At 37.8% G+C, this 22,168-nt stretch overlaps 1 protein-coding gene across 1 annotated transcript in view; it reads right to left on the minus strand.

Moving 5' to 3' along the window:
* The window catches only part of Tmtc2 (transmembrane and tetratricopeptide repeat containing 2), a 385,985-nt gene that overhangs the window by 133,146 nt on the left and 230,671 nt on the right, over positions 1 to 22,168 (minus strand). Inside the window, exons 5-7 of the mRNA XM_028754557.1 lie at positions 3,504 to 3,589; positions 2,755 to 2,939; positions 1,263 to 1,341 (exon numbers count right to left, since the gene is read on the minus strand). Coding sequence (XP_028610390.1) covers positions 1,263 to 1,341; positions 2,755 to 2,939; positions 3,504 to 3,589 — 350 coding nt within the window. The remainder of the gene's footprint in view (positions 1 to 1,262; positions 1,342 to 2,754; positions 2,940 to 3,503; positions 3,590 to 22,168) is intronic.

A 22,168-nucleotide genomic window follows, 5' to 3' on the forward strand; every position in this document is an offset into this window, starting at 1 on the left:
TGATCAATAGGCCAGCTGGAGGTGGGTTGCCTAGAGAAATAGAACTTAACCCCTTCTAAGTGAGATTTTCTTTTCTGTTGACAGAGAGACTATGTTGTGCCTCATCCTATCTCGAAACTAGGTCTATACTTCTTGTCTTTTAACAGAAGACTATGATTTTTTTCAGATATGCATTTTGAAGTCATACACAGCCATTCACCAAGTATCAAATTTTTCAAACCATATGATTTACAATGAATATTATAAGCCTGTAGGTTCTACAGCCTAATCCTACTTATTTCTTACATACAAGAGATGTCTAGAAAAATCAAAAGACTTAATCACATTTAAAAAACGGAGGCTATGATTTTGAAAATTCTGCTTTGGGGAAAAAAATGTAATATTTGATTTGAGGTCAAAAGTAATCCCTTCTCCAATTCCTGGAAAGTGTTAAGCTAACTTATCAGTGAGCCTACTTAGACCACATGCAATTTTTCCCCAAGAGTCTCATGCTGAACTGGTAGTTTCTAATTGGATCTACCATCAAACATCCGTGGCGACAATGTCTAGAGCAGTAAGAGATTAGTTACAGGTGATAAGAACTTGATTAGGATTTCTGGGTCTTTATTTTTTGAATCCAGGAAAAATATCTATGTCCTAGGTTTATAGACATTTTGACTGGTAGAGAGAATTAAGCAGATTACTCAACACAGGAAAATAAATAATCACAGTAGTGTATTTAACATGACCCCAGTCTCATAGAGTCTCAAACAGTTCTCTGAACAAAGCTCCAAGGACCGCAAGGCCTCATTCATGAAAGCAATGCAAGTTGTCTCAGATATTCTCTCCTTGCACATGCACCAAAGCTCATGAATCGCTGCATCACTAAAGGATAAGTACTGGGGATCTTCTGATTCAGTGAATAATATACTAAAAATTATTATGAGTTTGATACATTCATTGAAATAAACACATAATCCATACATGTCTAAATATAACTGAAAAATTAAGTACAAGATATTACCTTCTCATTCCCTAGAGTTTCAGTAGTCCTTGGTACCAAAATGGTATTGAGCTTCCCTTGCAAAAACTATAGAATTCGGCAAACTTCATTAGCCTTTGCTCATGTCAGAATGAGAGGTCTGGCACACTCTGGATGCTGCACAGTGAGAGCATTGCTCTGTGACTACTAATAAGACAGTAGAAATCCACTGTACACAAACACAGGTTCTTCCTTCTCTGCAAATCCCAGAAAATCAATGAAAACAATAGATAGTACTTACCCACCATGTTGTACAAGCTCTGAGGGGCAAACTGCCTTGGCATCTTCTGAATTGCTTCCCTATATACACTGAGGGCTTCCTAATTTAAGGGACAAAAAGAGAGATAAATCATCATTAGAGAATAGGGATAGTCACCGAAAGTAACATAATACCATTTCTCCAAAGTTGAAACTACCCATTTCTGTTTCTGAATGGTTCACTAGAGGAAAATAATCGAGCTGTCCTTTGATATCACATAGCCTTCATTTCACAAGTGAAAACAGCCCAGTGAGGAATGTCACACGGAAATTTAGCTTAACAAGGAGCTGAATGTTGACAAGGCTCTTTTAATATAAATGTTTCCACTTCATACAGATTATTCAACAAGAAGAGCTAAAAAACATTCATACTTGGAAGTTACTTATTAGTCATCTCAAGTCTATGGTTGCTTTAACCCAAGGTAGAAATAAGGTGCTAGTAAGCAATTAATTTTCCAACTGACAAAATTCACTGAAACTGCTAAATGAAATTGTTCTAGAAGGTGCATCTTCTTCCTCATATTGCAGTCTTAAGAGTATTTAGGTGGGTTGGGAAGGGGGTCTGTCTTGATAGAAGACAGTTTAGAAGATGAGTAAGTACAAGACACCATGCAGGCATGGTGTGGTGGTATGAATAAGTAATGGCGTCCATTGACTCATGTGTTTCAACGTTCGGTATAGTGGGAGTGGCACTATTTAGGAGGCATGGCCTTGTTGGAGTAGGTGTGGCACTATTTAGGAGGTGTGGCCTCGTTGGGGTAGGTGTGGCCTTGCTGGACGAAGTGTGTCACTGTGGGTAGGAGGGGATGCTTGAAGTCTCCTATGCTCAAGTGCTGGCCATTGTGGAAGAAAGTCTCCTTCTGCTGCCTGAGGATCAAGATGTAGGACTCTCAGTTCCTTCTCCAGCACCACGTCTGCAGCATGCCACCATGCTTCCCATTATGATGATATTGGTCTAAACCTCTGCAACCGTAATTCAATCCAAATTAAATATTTTTCCTTTATAAGACTTGCCTTGGTCATGGCATCTCTTCACAGAATGAAACCCTAACTAAGACACATGGTATCATCAGTAAAGTTGATGAGGGTGGGTCACCTAGTTTCCTAGACAGTATTTTTCTTACTATTTCCTCTACCATTTAAAGATACATTATTTTTATTTGTTTTTTTAATTAAGGAAAATAGGTAACATTTACATAAAGTTACATGCATAATATAATGGATACAGGTAATATCTTATTTAAGAAAAATACTAAACACCAAGTAAAGGATGATTCTAGAAACCGTATCTTGGATCAAGGAAATGGTAAGCACCATATGTTCCTTCCTCTGTCCAATAGTCAGGACACCTATCAACACAAATTGAAACCTGAACACCTTGGCTTCTCAAAAGACTGTCATGGCCCCAGTAAGGAGGCTGTAGGTTAGAAACCATTGAGACTACATCAGGACAGGAGGGCAGGGAGGTGACAGACCTCATAATGTCCTTGCTCGTGATAGAGTTTCCCGAGGTTGTACAGACAGCTGGTGACAGAACTCTTATGTGCATGAGGATCCTTCAGGTTCTCATCCGGAATCTCTGAACACTTGAGGAATGTACGCCGAGCTTCCTCTGTCTTCCCTTGGTTCATGAGAATAATGCCAGTGTTTAAATAGGCAGCTGAGAAGGAAAAGCAGAAATGGAAGGATGAGCTGATAGGCGTGGGCACCAGAGATATATTGGCTTCATTTCTGTTCCAGAGGATATGTCTTTTTTTAAAAAAAAAAATCATTAATTACATATGGAACAAGCACATATCAATAATAGTAACAATAACCCCAAGTAGTACTCAAAACATAATTGCCTTTTCAGTCAACTGAACTTCAAGGATTTTTAGCTCAAAAGCTAGTTAAATGAAAGAATGAGCTATTAGAGTACATGGCCAAAAAAAAAAAGGAAAATGGCACTGAAGAATGAAATTCACAGAGAGAGAGGGAGGGAGAGAGGGATGGAGGGAAAAAGGGATGGAGGAAGAGATGGAGGGAGAGAGGGAGGGAAGGAGGGAGAGTTAGAGAGAGAGAGAGAGAGAGAGAGAGAGAGACTTAGTTTGATTTGTCAGTATAGGAAGTATTTAGAAATAGGAATACCACACACCCCACTTTCTCTGAAAGGCTTTTATACAGAGAGCCAATTTCTACAAATAAGGAAAGACAGCAAAGATTCCAATACTTCCATACTACTTACAAGCCAGGGTTGGCCTGCTCCCGATGGCCAGTTTGTAATAATGGAGAGCTTCCGTAAACCTGCTGTTCTCTTGGAGCAGTAACCCTCTGCATGAGGAAGAGAAATCCTGAAATTACTATACAGAAAACCACACATTTCCCTTTTATATTCCAAAGGTACAAATGGTCAACAGCCTCATAAAAAAATGCTGACCTGGCTTCATAAAACTAAGTTCTAAATGGAAGGAAATGATCTCTCAGGAGGGACAAAAATCCTACACAGGTATCAGTGGACCCTTGTTCCATGAGAAAGTATTAAGGTGGATTTTCAAACAGACTTCTGCAACCCATAAACGTTTCCCTCTCCACACTCACTCCCCTCCCACTCGAATTGCTAGCCACCTGGCTTTCTGTTAGGAACACACATACTTCTTCATCACTTCACAGCAGGAAATCTGTGGAAGGCAGGGATATATACATAGAAACATGAGATGCTTCCCTTGCTAACTGTTGCTTGGGAAATATTTGCCCATGACTCCCCAATAGGCAAAAGGCTAAAAGCAGTCTGATTCATGAGGAAAGTCAGAGTCAGATGCAGTAAAGAAATAAAGATGAAACGGAAGGCCAGCTATTTCAGTGCTGCTTAGGATTTGGTCAAATAAACCTGAATTTTAGAATACTGTATAAATTTTATTCTACCAGGGAGGAACATATCTTCTTCTCCAGACCCTCAAGACTCTTGGGACCTCTCTACGAGGCGCCTTAAATAGTACTCACATGTATTAACCAAGCCATTCGAAACTCTGCCCTTACGACATAACTGAAAATCAATTACAAGCATTTCTATGAAAATAAGATGTCAGGAAACTGAGCTAATTAGAAAGCTCTCCCAAGGGCTTTGGTCTAGGTTCCTTCGCTGGTAAACAGTATCTTACAGACAGAAGGTCCATCTATTGGGCCGAAGACTGCTGTTATGATGCCAATTGCAGGCTCAACTTGGCAGCTTCCTTAACTATTGAAAGAGAAGTAAAATGGAGGACTGAGAGAAGGCTATTGTCAAAAACATGATTTCATCGAGTATTTATGGTTAGGAATGGCGGAGTGTCTGCCAAAGGCTCATGAGCAGGAATCTGGGAACCTCAAGGGAGCTTTGCTGACAGGTGATTGGATGCCAACAATGATGAGCTCTTTCAAAGGGGCATGGTGAGAAGAGGTTAATTCTCTTCCACTGCCTTGTAATTTGCTAATGTCAGTCTCCTAGATTAAGCATTGAAGAGATTAGCTATTTAAAGATTAAGCAAATGAACAATAACAACAACAACAACAAAAAACCCAAGTCTGCCATTTCCATGTACGGCTTCAAGTATTGCCGTGTGAACTACTCACTTATGTAAACTGCCCTCTTTATCGTTTTTATCTTTTTTTTCCTGGATCCTATGTTCCGTTAGCTTTAGCATTCCATTTCTCTCAGCCTTCTCCCATTTGTAAAATCATCCCATGCAGACTGAGAACCCTGGCTACTTTTTCTTTCATATATTGATTTATGGAAAGTTGGAGCCTAACAATAATTTCTGTTTCTTCATAAAGTCTGCCTATCATGATGCATCAACGGGGCTTATACGGGAGCAAATCGCCTTCACCACGGAAGTCATGATCACTCTCCTGACACCCAGATGTTTCTATCAGCTGACAGAGCCATGTCAATCTAAAAGCTTAGTGGAATTTCCAAAGCCAAGACATCGAAAATGGGAAGAAATATCTCCTGCCCAAAAATAAATCAGAAATCCGACAAATAAATAAAAGAATCCTTCCTCTCCTTAGATTTACAGCGTTATCAGACTAGCTCCTAAAAAGAAGAAACCTGATTACCATTCCTCCTCCCTCCTTGTTTTTCACAGTTACAAGGTTTGTAAAGTCTCCAGAGCCAGCTATGCCATGGTTCTTCGGTTGTTATCTTTATAACTCTGTCAGAAGCCTTTTTATCTTTCCTACCACCTGAGCAACTGCAAAGCCCACTAATTAGTCTCACATAATTACATTTCGAAAGGGCAAATATGCTATTAGGAAAAATGAAGTGAATGTGTTTGGGATATGCATGGAACTGACTCTGCCTAAAGCCTCTATGCTTCCAGACTGATATACTTGGCCACATAAGATCGGCTGACACATTATATTCTGTCACTTTCTAATTCATAAAATACATAAAGCACAGATAATAGCATGCAGTGTGATAAGAAAACCTTCACAATCATGTCTCCAGTCATAAAGGTAGTAACTCGTGAGTTCAAGTCACAGGGTTACCATGGCTGATTTCCAAGGGACTAAGGAGTTCACTGAGCAACATTTCACCGTGTTATGTAAGTTTCAAAGAGAAATCAATATTCAGATGTATAACGGCACAAGGCAGTTACACATCCCAAGTAACATCTTTAAAGGCTAGTAAGCAGATAACCACAAACATTAAAAGTACCATCATCAGCCTGAAGTTACATAGGAAGAAAGAAGATTCTAAGAATTAACTAACTAGAGGTTGTAGTTAAAGGAAGCAAAACTAGAGTTAGTCATAGTTTCTCTGAAAATGAATCCCATGCTCAAAGCGGGATAGAGTGGGACACACATTTAATCTGGCACTTGGGAGTATGAAGTAGGAGGCTTGGGAAATTTTGCCATCCTGGGCTTTACACCAAATATGAGGAGAGTCTGTGCTACATGAAGCAAAATGAAACATACAAAATCTGCAAGCTGCCAAGGGAGAAATGTATTCCATAATCTTCCAAAGCTATAAGCCTAAGAACCAAAACAAGGGACAGCACCATAAGATAGCCACAAGAATGCAACAGTGGTATTTATATCTTGGGGATATCACCAGTCAGTCATTTATATGGACTTCATGCCTTCTTAATAAGAAGGATGTCATGGCTACTACTATAAAACTATCTAATTTCTTTCGGGTGGTATGGAGCTCAGAGGAGACCATCACTGTTGCTGTCCTAAACCTCATCCTAAATGTATCCCAAATACTTATCTTGATACTCACAGAGAAGTTGTAGCTCTCAGGCCTTGTCAAAGAAGCTTCTTTTTGTGGCAGACAGAGACCATTATATACATCTAAAACTGGTCACAATGTAGAAGACACCTGATCATAGGGTTCCCCAAACCCTAATGGAACATCTACAAGGCGTGGAGGAGCATAGAGAAACAAGAGGTATAAGAGACAGAGGGGGAAATGTCTCCTACAAGGCAGTGTCTTCTAGAGACTACAGGGATGGTGCAGCCATGAAATTTAAACCAGACCAGCCCCTAAACAAGATCAGTACAGGGAGAGCACCAATTGGCATTGCCAGTGTGGATAAGGGAAATCTCCCAAGAGCCAAGCCACAAAACCTCACAAACAGCTATAGAAAACTAGCTGCTGCTGAGAGAGGGAAATGAAGTCTTCTTTATCATCCCAAGCTGTCATGCTAGGGACACTAATGAACTCATCAGGGTATACTGATATGCACGTGAAAGTGTGTTTGTGTGTCTAACAATGATTCTCAGGGAAGACCTCATGAATTTAAGAGCTAGTGGGAGTAGAGACCCAAGAGTTTGAGAGGAAAGACGCAGGATGAAATGAGATTAAAAAAAAAAAGTCAAAAACTTGCATGGTCTTGATAGAAGAAAAAACAAAAAAGACAAAACTATTCTAGACACATATAGAATTACAGAATATCTACCACTTTGCTCTAAAATTCAAATTTTGTGGAACTCTAGCTTGTCTTGATGTGCTGAAGAGGAATCTGTCATCTTGAAACTCCATATTGATTTTAGACCCATCCTAAAAAAAAATGGTTAATAGCAGGCCACATTTACAAAACCTACAATTTGCTTTTGCTAAAAATATATAGTAGATAGATTGTAATCACTCCCAGGGCATTGGTTGCAACGGTCCAAGTAGCTACACTCCCTCTGCATTTATAGCATGCCAAGCAGTTTACATATTAAGCAACAGCAATCTTCCAAGGCACGTTAGTATATCAGCCCTATTTTATTCATGATGAATCTTAGCCAAGAGATCTATCATTTATCTATATCTCTATGCCTCTATATCTCTATGTATCTATCTATGTCTCTATGCATCTATCTATGTGTGTATGTTTCTATTTATGTTTCTATGTATTTATCTCTATATCTATGTATCTATCTATGTATGTATGTATCTATCTATCTATCTATCTATCTATCTATCTATCTATCTATCTATCATCTATCTATCTGAGACAGGGTTTCACAATACAGCTCAGGTTGGCCTATTACTCACCATGTAGTCCATTCTCGCCTCAGACTCACAAATATCTGCCTACCATTGTTTACTGAGTGCTGGTAGTAAAGACATTCACCACCACAGGAGAAGATATTAACTAAGTAACATACAAAGAACTGTACAAATATCGACAAGTATATCAAAGTATAAGCCCAATAGTCTGAAAATAATTGAAGATTTGTATTTTACTTGATTATTTACTCTAAAACCTTTTCCAAGGCTGTTCCAATTGATAACATAGCATATGTATATACTGGCCATATGAACAGATTCTTCTAGCATATACATATTTATTAAAAATAAGAATACTTTTTAATAGACCACACTGCCAGGATACAGCCATAAATAGTCTTATAGTTTATAGATACTGTGCAAAATTGTCTTAAAAGCAATTGAACTGACTCTTAGTAAGTAATGACACAAGATTAAAATACTGTATATGAGTGACAGAGATGCAACACACACACACACACACACCAAACACATACACACACATCAGCAGAAGCAGCAGCAATAATAGGATGTTCTCTCTTAAGCATTATAAGCATTTTTTTCTTTTGGCTACTGACAAATTTAAGAATTACCAATGTGTTTGTAGAATTTCTTCCCTGAGAAATTTTTATCCATCTTCTCCTCTAAATACCTTTTCTCTAAAATACTACTTCAAAAATCATCCCTATAGTAATAGAACTTGATTAATGGAAAACAGTCAAAAGTGTTAGTACAGTACATTGAGAAGAATTAAATGCAGAATTAAATATATATGAAACACAAATCCCTAGTTGGCCCTAAACACTGACAGAGACAGAAGGAAACATTTATTTACCACAGTGGTTTAAACCAAGGGTGACGTTTCTACCCCAGAGAGTATTTGGCAAAGACTAAGATGAATGGTTGTCACAGAAGAGTGATGGCCTTGGTAAAGGGTGGGGGGTGCTGCCACTGGTATCAACTGGGTAACGGGGAAGAGTGTTGGCTACTGGCATTAGCTGGGTAGAGGGCAGGGATGCTAGCTACTGGATTAGAGGGAAAACATGCTGGCCACTGACATCAGCTGAGTAGAAGGAAAGAATGCTTGTGGAGCTTTCTTTCTTTTTTTTTCTTCTTCTGTGTATTGTAACTCTAAATACTGGTCCCCAGGCTTTGCTTGTTCCCAGAGACAAGTGATACTATGTAACCTTGCTCCTTAATTTAAAACTATTTGTGGAATAAAGATGCCTAAACTCTACAGATGGGCAGAAGAGAGGTAGGTGAGGTTTTGGTTTTAGGGCCTTGAGTTGAGTGACCATAAAAAAGAGAGAAAAGGGAGTGAGGAAAAGACACCTTGTGGTAAGAGATCCTGAGAACTGGCCATGAGGGCTGGCCAGTTGGACTTAGAGTGGTGCAGGCAGAACATGGTAAGTCATATCTTCAGGTTATTGACAAGGAAGCAGACAAAATGATATAGAAGGTTGATATCTGCCCAACTCTAGTGCTGCTGAGACTTATTATAAATATAAAAGTTTTGTGTCTTTTATCTGGGAACTAAATGATCGCAGGCAGGGCAGAAACCTCCAATTAATATTAAATATTTACCACAACAGATGCTGGTAAATATCTGACCAGGAAAAGGAGAGGCTGCCTCCCCAGGGAAGAAAAGAGAACTCACAATCAGCTTTGCAGAGTATGTAACTGCAATACATATCTTTTAAAATAAAGTTTCTTTGAATACAATACATATCATTTTAAATCGAGTTTCTTTGAATCCACCATATATACCACTATAAAGAAAACATAACATTAGAAAGGAAATTGTTTTGTCAATAAAATTACAACCTATGATTGACTTTGCTGATTTTAGAAGAACTATTCTAAAAATTGAAAAAGCATGTTCTTGCCACCTCTGGCAGGACATCCGAACAAACTGCCAAGTGTCTGTATGTAATAAGGCTGACTTCCAGACACACACACATGCCAGGTTACTCATTCAGTATCATTCTTCTGCATTCACATATCAGATCATAATATAATCCATAAATACATGCAGTGTAGCTGTACCTTAGTATTAGTGGAGGATTAGTTCGGGATTCTTCCTGGGCACCTACATCCATGGAATTCCAAGTCATTTATCATGATGATAAACATTTGAGTTTAAATTCCTTGTATTTTCCCATTTATATATAGCACGCAATGCCTAATATGATGTAAATCGTTGTTATACTGAATATCCTAGGAATAATAAGAGTCAGGCATGGTGGCACACATTTCTAATCTCAACAGGGGAGATAAAGAGAAGGATCTGGAAGTTTAAGGCCAGCCTTATCTACATAAAAGAATCCAAGGCTAGAATGGTCTGTGTAAAAAGTTGAAGAGCTCAGTATGGTTGTGATGTATTGTCTAAATAATTTCACATAATGGTTGTCTGAATATCTAGAAGGAATATTGAGAAATACACAGTGTTGCCTATTTTTCTGTCAAAAAAAAAACTTTAAAGTTTTTAGGACATCATTGTTTAAAACCATAGCATTCTAGAAACTTGAGTAAGGAAACTCCATCAAAATTATGCTAACAATTCCAAAATAAAACAAGCAAATACAAATTCTAGGTCTTGGTGGAGAGTGGTGGTTCAGAGAAGGTGCTTAATGCAAGTTTAAGGACTTCATTTGATCCCTGGGACTCACATGGTTGACGGAGATCACTGAGTCCCTCAAGTTTTCGTCAGACCTCTACAGATGTGCTATGCCAAGGGAATCCCCCTCCACAAATAAATTATAAAATACTGTTTAAAAGAATTCCAAATCTTCAAATGTGACCTTTTGCCTTGAGTTCGAAAAAGAGTCTTTAAAAACACTTGAAATACGAGCTATCCCAAAGTGGTTGTAAATAAAGTTCACGAGCTGCTGAAAAGTCAAGTTTTCTGTCATATGCGGCCCAGAGTCCGTACTGATGTCTACACTAACCTCAAGGAGAGCAGGTTGCCACTAACAGACAGCTTTGCACATTCTAACTGGAGAAACAGTATACACAATTAATTGCCTTTTGATTTTTTTTTTAAGTAAGGAAAATTCCACAGCACTCCTATATTATATTAATATGCTAACTAGTGCTAGTCAGTCTAGTATCAAATAATGGACAGATAACTTTTCAATTCCTTGTTTCATTATGGAAACAGACATGCAAACAATCACAACAGCCTGTAAATTGTGCTATGAGAAAGTACAGCATCTTGAAGACTCAACAAAGGAACACTTTCCCCAAAACAGCAGATCCGATGAAGTTCCTAGAGAAGGCAAGAGACAAAGGAGCGAGCCCAGAGTGCTGAGAACAGCATTCCAGACAGAACAGCAGTGGCTATGAAATGCCAGAGTCACAAAGGGTGGCATTTAAAACCTAACAATAGCAATAATAACAGGATTCGTGAAAATTAAATGACATAATCCATGTGGGAGGAAGCATCTGAGAACGTGAAAAGCCAAGGCAACTGACAATTAAGACAGTACAACTAAGAACAGGTTGATTGTGAATAGCCCCACTCCTCCCAGCCAATCAGTCAGCGGACACTGTTTACTCCCGAGGGCTCAGCAAGTGATTTAGAAACACTAAGCTCAGTTGTGAAGGAAAATAACAGCTCTATCTGCAGCTGAAATCATCTTGTGAGCTTTATTTTATTATTTTATTTGATCATCTTTTAACATACAGAGGAACTTCAAAAGTAACCACTTACCCCTCCGTTCCGAGATACAAAATACATTTTAGAACTTTTATTTTTTCCTGAAGCAATTTGCATGTGTGAAATTTCCTAATAGTAATTAATTAACGTGAGTCGGAATCATGGTCGGACTCTGCATTAACTCAAACATCTTAATCAAATTTGCTAATTGAGCTGCCTCTAATAGTAAGATTTTTATATCACTTAGCTTTGACATGAAACTAAAGATGAATTCCCCTTTTCTTTCCAAGACTTATGCTCACTTTTAAGCAATGAGTATAATAGGACACTTAAAATAAATCCTTAATCTCTATTAATAAATGAAGTTATAATTAACAGTTTGCCACATAATCCTTGTGGTGGTTTGAGTAGATTTAGCCCAGGGAGTGGCATTATTAGGAGGTATGCCTTTGTGACAGTAGGTATGAACTTGTTGGAGGAAGTGTGTCACTGTGAGGGTGGACTTTGAGACCCTCTACTAGCTGTCTGAGAGATTCAGTCTTTTCCTGTTTGCCTTTGGAAGAAGATGTAGAACTCTCAACTCTTCCAGCATCATGTTTGCCTGGATACTGCCACGTTTCCCTCCACGATGATAATGAACTGAACCTCAGAACCTGTAAGCCAGCCCCCATTAAGTGTTGTCCTTTATAAGAGTTGCCAGGGTCATGGTGACTCTTCACAGCAATGAATACCCTAAGACAGAATGTTCCCATATTCTTCTAGATCAAAACTACAAGGCAGGTGAAATGATCAAGTAACTACATGGCTATAAATGGAATCATATTCAAAGTCCTTCTAAGTATATGTTGTAATACGGTACTCAAGTCTCGGAATTATGTTTCCTAAGTTTGTAAGTTCTATGAACTGAGTGAGGTGTGCACTCCCTGTGCTTTAGACATTGTGTTATACAGCGAGTAAGCGAAGGGAGATAGAAGCAAATCAAAGTGCAGCAGGATTGGGTTGCAGGACTAAATCCCAAAGTCATCCAGGAACCCATGCAAGTGGCAATGTAAGGAGGAAGCAGTAAGTCTGCATTATCCTATTGGCTATAAGCTAGATGTCCTGTGCTGAAGATGGTGGGGGACATAAGAAAGGAGCTCAAGACAGCTGGCCTAGCCAACTGCAACTGCACTGCCCTGGACTTCTGGTTATGAGATAGAAAAACTTATTTTTAGTTGCAGCTTCTTAACACTCAGCAAGCAGCATCTTTCTGAGTGGTAAGATGCTAAATACATTAATTTTGAAGTCTTTGTAAATTATATAAAGCCATACATTATAACAAATATGGCTGGTATAGGGAATCTTAAACAAATGTTTCATTACATTTGAATGCGTACAAAGTATGAGTTGTATGGTTCTTAGTGATAACCATATTATGCAATAACCTACTATAATAAACTAAACTGTAATATTTCATTAAAACCATACATTTTAAGAATAAAATAGATGTGAGAAGTTGAAACATTTAAATTAAGCTTTTGCACAAGCGTAGTCCTAATGGAAAAAAATTCCATTTGCAGTATTTTTAATGTTAATGCCCTTTCAAATTCTAGAAAAGAGGACACTCATGGGAATTATCAGATGGAAGAGAAACAGGCTGGGATTTTCTACTTACAAGCGGATTCAATGAGCATTGAGTGATTAACTGAGCGCTGAGGTCACCACTACAGACAAAGCTGTGCTTTCTGTACCATAGCATCCCTGTGGTCACCAGGTCATCCTTAGATAACAGACATTCTATCTGATGTCTAAGCACAAGGATTCTCTTGATGCAACCTTTTCCCCCAAATCAAATGATCTATTTTCTTTCCTTTGTTTTAATGAAGTGACTCTGAAGACTGGCAAAAATGATGTCTTTACAAAGATGTCGTTGTGTAGAAAAGTCCTGAAAGAGGAAGTATATGCAAAAGGAATATGGCATGAAATAGGTACCTTTTACTTATTAGAAATTATTTAACATGGATGCTATGACAAACATGATTGGATAGTTAAATTATTGTTACTATATTGCATATAATGACTGTAGAGCATCATAAGAACTGTGAGCAAGACTAAAAGAGGAGCTTTGCTTGAAATTTTTAAATCCTTCTAGTACTGAAAAGGAGCCAAATGCTCTTCTATAAGAATTTATAAGAATTTCATTGCATGGCAAGGATTGCCAAAGGCATGTGGACGGAAAACAACCAGTCATATGTGGCAGGGCCAAACAGATGAAGGTATACGATTCCATTACACAGTTCTTCACAGTGAGAACCTATCTCAAAGGGTTTCCTCTCTAAAGTGTCACATGACTACCAAGTAGGCTCCCGAAAATACAGCTCAGATTCTTCTTTGCTCTCTTTATTTTATATGGACACGTTTATTTGTTCCTAACTGAATTTTGTTCAGATGTTGACAGCTCAGTACATATAGCTATGACATTTATGTCATAAGGAAGATGTTTTCTTATAACCTGTCAAATATAAAGCAGGGGACATTTAATCAAAAGTAACTGTTTAAACATACCATGCAAACCTTTATCAATTAATATTAGAGGAAATGAGAACAAAGCAGAAACTTATTCTCACCGTATACTTTGCCTTAAATCATTCTGGGATATCTTATTTAAATAGTATTTGTTACAAGGGTATTTCTGAGGTAGAGTTTGGATGATAAAATCTAATATCTTTATACTGTATCATAGCAGAGTCTTCTCAGGTAGGTTTGTCACAAGATGATTCATGATTACTATTTTAATTAATTCTCACAGGAAACATATAAGATTATTATTTCCCACTTTGGAAGAGGAGCTCAAGATCAGAGTGGTTGGGGAACTAATTCATACAGCTTTAATTATTGTTGGATCTAGGATTCACAGAAATGTATTGTATGCCCAGCATTATATACACCTGATATTTTTTATACCTGTCTTCTCAATGTATCAAGGATGCATATAATAAAATGTGTGAATAGTATGAATGTAGCCACATGGTTAAAATAATAAAACAACAGCACTCAGTAGTAATCTAGAAAGAGAACTGATACAGCTGGATATGTGGCAGGACGTTCTCAGTATTATTTCTTTCCATCTTTATAATTAGGAGCACAAAAACATTTTATAACTTTTCCTATGGACAGACAGACAGACACACAGACACACAGATAGATAGATGTGTAGGGGAAAGAAATTAACATGGGCTTCCTAACTGAGCAGGTACAACTCACGATGAGATGAAAAAAAATTATCTAGTTTTAAATTCAACTGTTTCTTCTCTATCCTACATTGTTTGAGTGTTAAGAAATCTCTCTTCTCAGTCTTCTTTTAGTTTTATATACATCGTGCTTCTTAGTTATTGGTGTCAATTCTCTCTCTCTCTCTCTCTCTCTCTCTTTCTCTTTGTGTGTGTGTGTGTTTTCTTTTTCCCTCCCTCCCTCCCTCTTTCTCTTTCTTTCTCTCTCTCTCTCTCTCTCTCTCTTTCTTTCTTTCTTCTAACTTTCTACATGTTCTTAACACACCATTTCAGATTTCCTCCTTGTTCATGTAAATTGCATCCTCAAATGAAAACCATTAATTGGTCTAAAATTGAATCCAAACCAATACACTCACAAAAGGTTTTTCTTGGGGTGGGGAGGAGGATGGGTCAATCTTGCACACTAGATCCATTTCTTTTCAGAGAAAAACTTGCCAGAAAATGGTGGCATGGTTTCACAAGCAGACAGCCAGGAAGTAACTAGAAACAGCATAAAATTAACATCTAACAAACTTTTCAACTTTTCTTACTGTATGCTTATATCAAGTTTCTAAGCATATTTTATTTAATCCTTCCAAAATAACACTAACATAATCTAATTTTACAGATGAAGAAGACAGATTAAGCAATTTTCCCATGGCCGATCATGGGAACCGTTATTGCAAGTGCTGAGCCTAAATCTGCATACTGCCCAGCCCCACCATCTGAGGACTTCACTAAGCTGCCTTCAAGGCACAAGGGTGACAGAGGATTAAATTTTTATGAAAGGAAATTTTTCCTTCTTTTATTTCCCTCTTTCCCATGAAAGCAAACAGGATTCTTGTAAGCCTATATATATATATATTTTTTTTTTTTTCTTGGATCACACTCAAATCTCCTACAAATATTTTCCTACCCTTTAAGATAATTATATGATTTAAAACAAAATTAAGAACTGGGAAGCATCTAGTGCAGTCTAAACACATGACACACTGATGACTCAACTCAAGTCTACATAGATATTTGTTTGTAATTCTTGGCTATTTATGGATGCTACCCAACATGGATATCTACTTCTTACGAACAGAGGCGCAGTTGACAGTTATGTGGATCCCATGGCCACACTGGAATCCAAGAGGCACAGGAAAAAGACTGGTGATCTCTTCAGACCCCTAGTGTAATCAGATTATCGCTTTATTTACTCACTCATTTAAGCTGTATTCTTAAACCGTCACTGTGGGCATTTAGTAGTCAACACAAAGTCTAGATTATCTGAAAAGCTGTCACAAAACATGATGGTTGATGCTATTACAAAGGAAAGATGAAAAAAGATGTCCACAGGAAAATGGGAAGAAGAGGGTTCTGATTCACACTTGTTTGTTCAGGCAACCAGACCAAAAACAAAAAAAACAAAAAAAACCTAACAACGGAGAATTTCTAAGGAATTGGCAATATGCAAATAAAAACGCCAGAGAACAAGAAAGATTCCATCGCAGAGATATGGTTCTAATCTGGGTCAGAGGAATCTCTATTAGTACATAGTGATTCTGTGTTATATATTCACTTTAAACAGAAATGCTCAAGAAACCAGGTATTTTCTTAGACCTTTAAGAACAGTGCTAAACTACACACACAGAGACAAACATACATTCATACATACATACATACATACATACATACATACATATATTTTATATAACAATAAATTACAGGACTAAAAGCATCAGGTATCACAGAGAGTAGCAGGAATAGGTATTAGGTCATATTGGTATTGAATAGTTCCTAACCAATGCACTGGCCAGGTGACCTCCAAAACCAAATATCCAAGTCCAGCTTTTTCTGCCTGGATAGATTTTTTCAACCAAAGCACAATTTATTCACAGAGTTCTCCTAAAGTACTCTTCAGTGAACAGAGGGAAAACACTACTTCACATAGTATTTCTTCTTGTGTTTTCCTGCATGCATGTGTGGGTGGTTTGAAAACAAGTACATGCGCCCATGTATGTGAGTACACATACATGTGCAAGTGTATGCTGGTGTATTAGCATAGTACTCGTAGAACTGCCTTGGGTTGTTCAATTTGGGTATGAGGAAGGTGAGAGTAATATATTAAAGACAGGGTTTGGGGGTCCTAACGACCATGTCTAGATCTTGGGGTTGAAGGGCAGAATGCAGAAATGACAGATCCGGGAGACATAATAAAATGACCAAAGGCTAGAGATGAACAATGAAAGATACGAATTAGAGAAAAAGTAGTCAGTACTGGCACTTTTATTCTCTTGTCTTTATTATGAATTCAACACTCATGCTATATAAGGGAACTGCGCTGCTACAGAGAAACTCCTCAGCCAGCAGAAGCTATTCTCTGTGTGCTTGAGAAGGTGTGATTCCTGAACTTGGAGCCGGTGGCTCATCATTTGCTAGTCCATCCTTCGCCACTTAACCCTATCCCCATCCTACTTCATTTCATTTTGAGAAAGGATCTTCTCAAGTTTCCTAAGCTTTCTTCCACCTCTCTGTATTATCAGAGAGGTTTTGAATTTGTAATCCTCCTACCTCTGGTGAGGACTGCCATATCTAGTAAAACAAAAACCAAAGAATAACATGTCTTCTCATCTTATGGAATCATCATTTGTGCTTTGTTATTTTATATTTATTTCTATTTTTAGGAGATAGGCATTAACTACATAGCCTACAGTGGACTCAAATCTATGGTAATCTTCCTACATCAAGGGCTGGGTTTATTGATACACACACCACTGTGCCCAGCTCTGTTAGTAATTTCTATCAAAATTGTATTCTCTGAGTTTTAGGACATAGTTTACACCCTAGGCTGGCACCCACCACTAAGGTTGATCTTTAAAGATCTAGTGTTTTTGCTAAAGCTGTTTACTTCCAGCAGGCAAAAGAGCAAGGGGCATATAAACACTAAGGAAAAAAAATCATGAAAGCTGTCAAATAGCAACGAAGTCCAGCGTCCTTTTAGACTTCAAAATAGTTTGGATTAGTCCCTTAACCAAAATTTTCCACAAAAAAAAATTGCCGTGACATTATGAATTTGTAACAAGCAGACTAGGCTTAAGTCTCCTCCAGATGGTGTGTGGGCATTTTCTTACACTGTACCACTTACTGGCAGGACAGAAAAAGGGATGACTTTCATCCAGTCCCTATGACATGACATCCCAGTTTAAAGGGCACCATGAACAAAGTAGAGCATGAGAGAACCATGATCAAAGGTGATTGATGTAGGTGTGATGTCAAAAGTGCATCTTGGGTAACTGCTGCTATCCTGTAAGCATCAGGGAGAAAGGAAGGAGGATACAGACAAGAGGAGAGTTTATAAAACAGGCTATGGGGTATCTTTTGCACATGAGCATTTGAGGAGAATAGATATACTGAAAGCAGCAATATTAGGGTATACAAACACCTCCAAAAAAAAAATTCATCAAGCACTTGCTGTGTGCTAAGCATTGCTCTAGAAATTTTGTAAATATACTAAAATGATGCCTTTGTAAAGAGTTTACATTTTCCTAATTAGGGGTTGTGTATACGTGTGTGTGTGTGTGTGTGTGTGTGTGTGTGTGTGAGAGAGAGAGAGAGAGAGAGAGAGAGAGAGAGAGAGAGAGAGATGCTGGAGATGTAACCTGAGATCTTTTACATATTAAGAATATATTGTACTATTAGAATGCATCCACAGTGGGTCTTTTAACATCCTAGAAAATTAACTATGAATTTATATTCCAGTTTAATACAAATAATCACAGTTACATGGTATAATTCATGTAGTTCATAGCAATAAAGACAATGTAAAAACAAGAGAATTTTTAAAAAGGAGACTGATTGTGTCGATTGTGAGAGTGGTAGAAAGGTTTTGCTGTACATAGAGTCATCCTGGAGGCCTTTCTCAGTAAGGGTAATCTTACAGCAAGATTGAAGGAAGTGGTGGGACATATAATACAGCCACAGAAATAATGTGCTATTTCACAAAAATAAAATATATAAGAAATAAGTAGCAGATGGCACAGTATTGGTTTTTAAATTCATTAGCATCAACATATCTGCATGCCCTCAAACTTCAATTATACTTTAAGCAACTTTACTCCCATGTAAGCAAAACCTTAGTTATGTTCCACATAGCAAGGAGAACAAATTAAGTGTCAGGCAATATTACGATAATTCCTGGTGTGTCTAGGAAATAATTCTTAAGCCACAGTAATTGGAAATCTGCAGCGGGATGATTGGAACTACGCAAATGACAAATTTACATCTGTTCATTTTTCTTCAGGAGCAGAGACAGAAAGACACTTTTTTTTTCATAATTCAAAACCTCCTTCTGAGAACACTGAAATTAATTTACTTAAAATTCTGCCGCACATCATCTGTACTCTCCATGCGAACATAATTTTAAGAAGAAAAACAATAGAAAAGCTTCTGGCTATTTATGTAACTTCCAGTCAGTTTTAAAGTTGAAGCGAACAAGAAGCAGGAACTCAGGATGTGACTGTGAACTGCCTCCTAAATTCTTTCATGGGCTTTCTAACATACATCCGCAGTTGAGCTTCGACAGCACTGGAGAGAAATGACTACAAGATTAAAGATATCTTAATAATACGTCTGAAAAAAATATCTGCCTCTATTCAATTTGCTCCAGCATGGAATCTAGGCTATCTCTCTTCTACAGAGTTAATATGAATGACTGCGTCTCTACAGCCTGGCCCTCTCGGTTCTATTTTGCAAACTGCATGAAATTAGGATCCACATAAGACATGTAAGCAAAAGCAGGGCCCAGTCTCTGTCTTTTTCTTTCCAGGCTCATAGCTATTAAACAATTGAAATTTTGGGCTTGCTGGAGAAGGCAAGGTTGACAGTTCAAAAGCAGTCCAGCTGTAGATGCTACTGTGTGTCATTGCCAGAGAGGGAAATAAATGCATGTGGAGTCAGTTGTTTGATTCAGTTGTATTCAAAAGCGTATGTGGAGAAGCAAAGAAGTGCCGAAGACTTCAGCCAATACTAGAAATGAAAACATAAATAATTTACACCTCTAGCTGCCAAGGAACTTTTAGTGTGCAAGGGAGTACTTTGGACACTGTGCTCGTATATTGCAGAAGACTTAAATCATTCTCTGAGATTCCCTGTGGCCTTCTTTGTGCAAAAATGGCTTTCTCTGAACCTGTCATGCAAAAGGATGAAACCCAGGTATTGACATCCTGCATCCTGGTATTTTTTTCCCTTCTCCTGGAATATAGAGTTATACCTTCTCTATCAAGATGCTTAAATATTGGTTTTTACCAATGGTTCCATTAACAACACTAGCATTTAGGATTATACACATTATACAGATGTATTTCATTTAAAGTCAGTTTTCATTTATACAATTTTATAATTATGATACCAAAATCTACACACTCTACCTCCAAATGTCCTCATAAAAGATGTAAACACAGAGTCCAGATGTTTACAGGATAGCCAGAGAACATCTGAATGACACAGGCAAATCTCATTTTTGCCTCTTTGCTGCCATTTTCACTTGTCTTTCTGTTGTGACTCCTGTCTTCTTTCTTTTCCTTCCAGGCTCAGTTAAGACCTTGTATGCCATGTTACATAACACATGGGTGTCACTTGGAATTGAAGTAACCTTAGCCAGGGATATATGGTGCTTTCTTTGAATCCCAGCAGTCAGGAGAAGGAGGCAAAGGGGCTCAAATCCAACCTGTGATTATAGGCATATGCAACCATTATTGGCTTAGCATTTTATATATAGTGTTTGTGTGTGTGTGTGTGTGTGTGTGTGTGTGTGTGTGTGTGTGTGAATGTTTACATGTGTGTGGTTCTGAGTATACATGGGTGGAAGCTGATGTCAGGAATCTTCCTTAATTGCTCACCCACATTATTCTTTAAGGTGGGGTTTCCATCAAGAATTCACTGACAGAGATGGTTTCCTGCTTGTTTGCTTCAGGGATCCTCTGCTTCAGCCTTCCATGATTGGAATTAACAAAGAGCTGTCATATCTGCCCTGCATTCATGGGGGCTGTAAGGATTGATCTCTGACCCACATCATTGTTTGGCAAGGGAATCATCTTCCCAGCCCCAACATATAAATGTAAATCTAGACTTCAAGCTACTTGAAGACAAACTTTCCTTGTGAGCTAATTCTTACTATCTAATTCAATAACGGTTATCCTGAAAATACTCCATAGGTGTCAGATGAATTTGCAGATATGATCCTACTGATGAAGAAAAGACAAACCTTCACAATGAGCCATCCTTTCCTCAAAACTGTGTGAAAACTAATGATATCTGTAATAGATGTTACAAGAATTGGGGATTTTAATGTACCAGGGAGAGTGACTGTCGCCTCAACAGCTAAACCATAAAATCAACTCACAATGAATCTCAGGACAGATGTGCAAAGAAGACAGGTCTGGACTGCAAAGGTGTGAACTGTAAGTCAGCTGACCGAACACAGTGAAGTGTGAAATCGGACACGGAAGAGAAACTTGTGAGATTGTAAACGCAGAGGTACAGAGGGGAATACCCAAAGTGTAATTTCAGTTCTTTGTGGCAAGTAATTTTACAGGCAAGGGCTTCCTTAAACTAAGACCTTATCATCCAGACCCCCATAGCTTGATGACACCTAAGTTCAACTTTAGTTTTCTATGCACTAGTAAAATAGATTTATTATAAAAACAAACCAACAAACAAAACAAAACCTGACCAATTCTCTTGCAAGCTGGCTACATTTTGATCCTATCCACTCTACACTATGGACTGTATATATGATGAGGAAAACCCATGAAAACACAGGAATGTAAGGACTTTATCTAACTTTTATCATGTTGTTTGTTATATAAGTCTATTGAGGGATGATGCTTAAGGCAATGTCATGCCAAGTTCTGAGAAACATCCTGCTTTCTTCCTCAGACACCCGCAAAAATTCACAGGGTACCACTGAACTCTCCAAAGTGTACTTTCTGGATATACAGAATTTCTAATTTTAACTCATGACCTCTTGATTTATAAAACGATGAAAACTGAAATGGAAACATTTTTCAAAGTGTGCTTTTTCTCTATATCTTTTTCCTTCTTTCTTTTGTTGGTGTCATTGATGTTGTTGTAGTTGTTGACCTGAACGGTTTCTAACTCCATCTTCTCCAGTTAATCATGTGTGAATTCTTTGCAGCTGGGCAAACACCTGGATCATTATATGTTAATTCTATTGTCTGAATCCATAGCTGGCATTTTGAATAGATAGACTTACCTAAATATCTAAATAGTATAAGTAAATCTTTACCAAAACTCAAAATTGAAAGACTGTGTGGTAAAATACACTTAAGAACATTTCTAACTGATAGAATCATTAAGCATAGACAACCTGCCCTGTATTCAAAATCCCTTATTTAAATGTCAAAAATTTCCTAAGTAATTACTAAAAATATGTTTCATTAGATTTATGTTCTTGTGAGGACAGTTAGTATCACATTAATTGT

This window comes from Grammomys surdaster, unplaced genomic scaffold (assembly GCF_004785775.1).
Source record: "Grammomys surdaster isolate TR1022 unplaced genomic scaffold, NIH_TR_1.0 126028, whole genome shotgun sequence".
Classification (NCBI taxonomy): Eukaryota; Metazoa; Chordata; class Mammalia; order Rodentia; family Muridae; genus Grammomys; species Grammomys surdaster.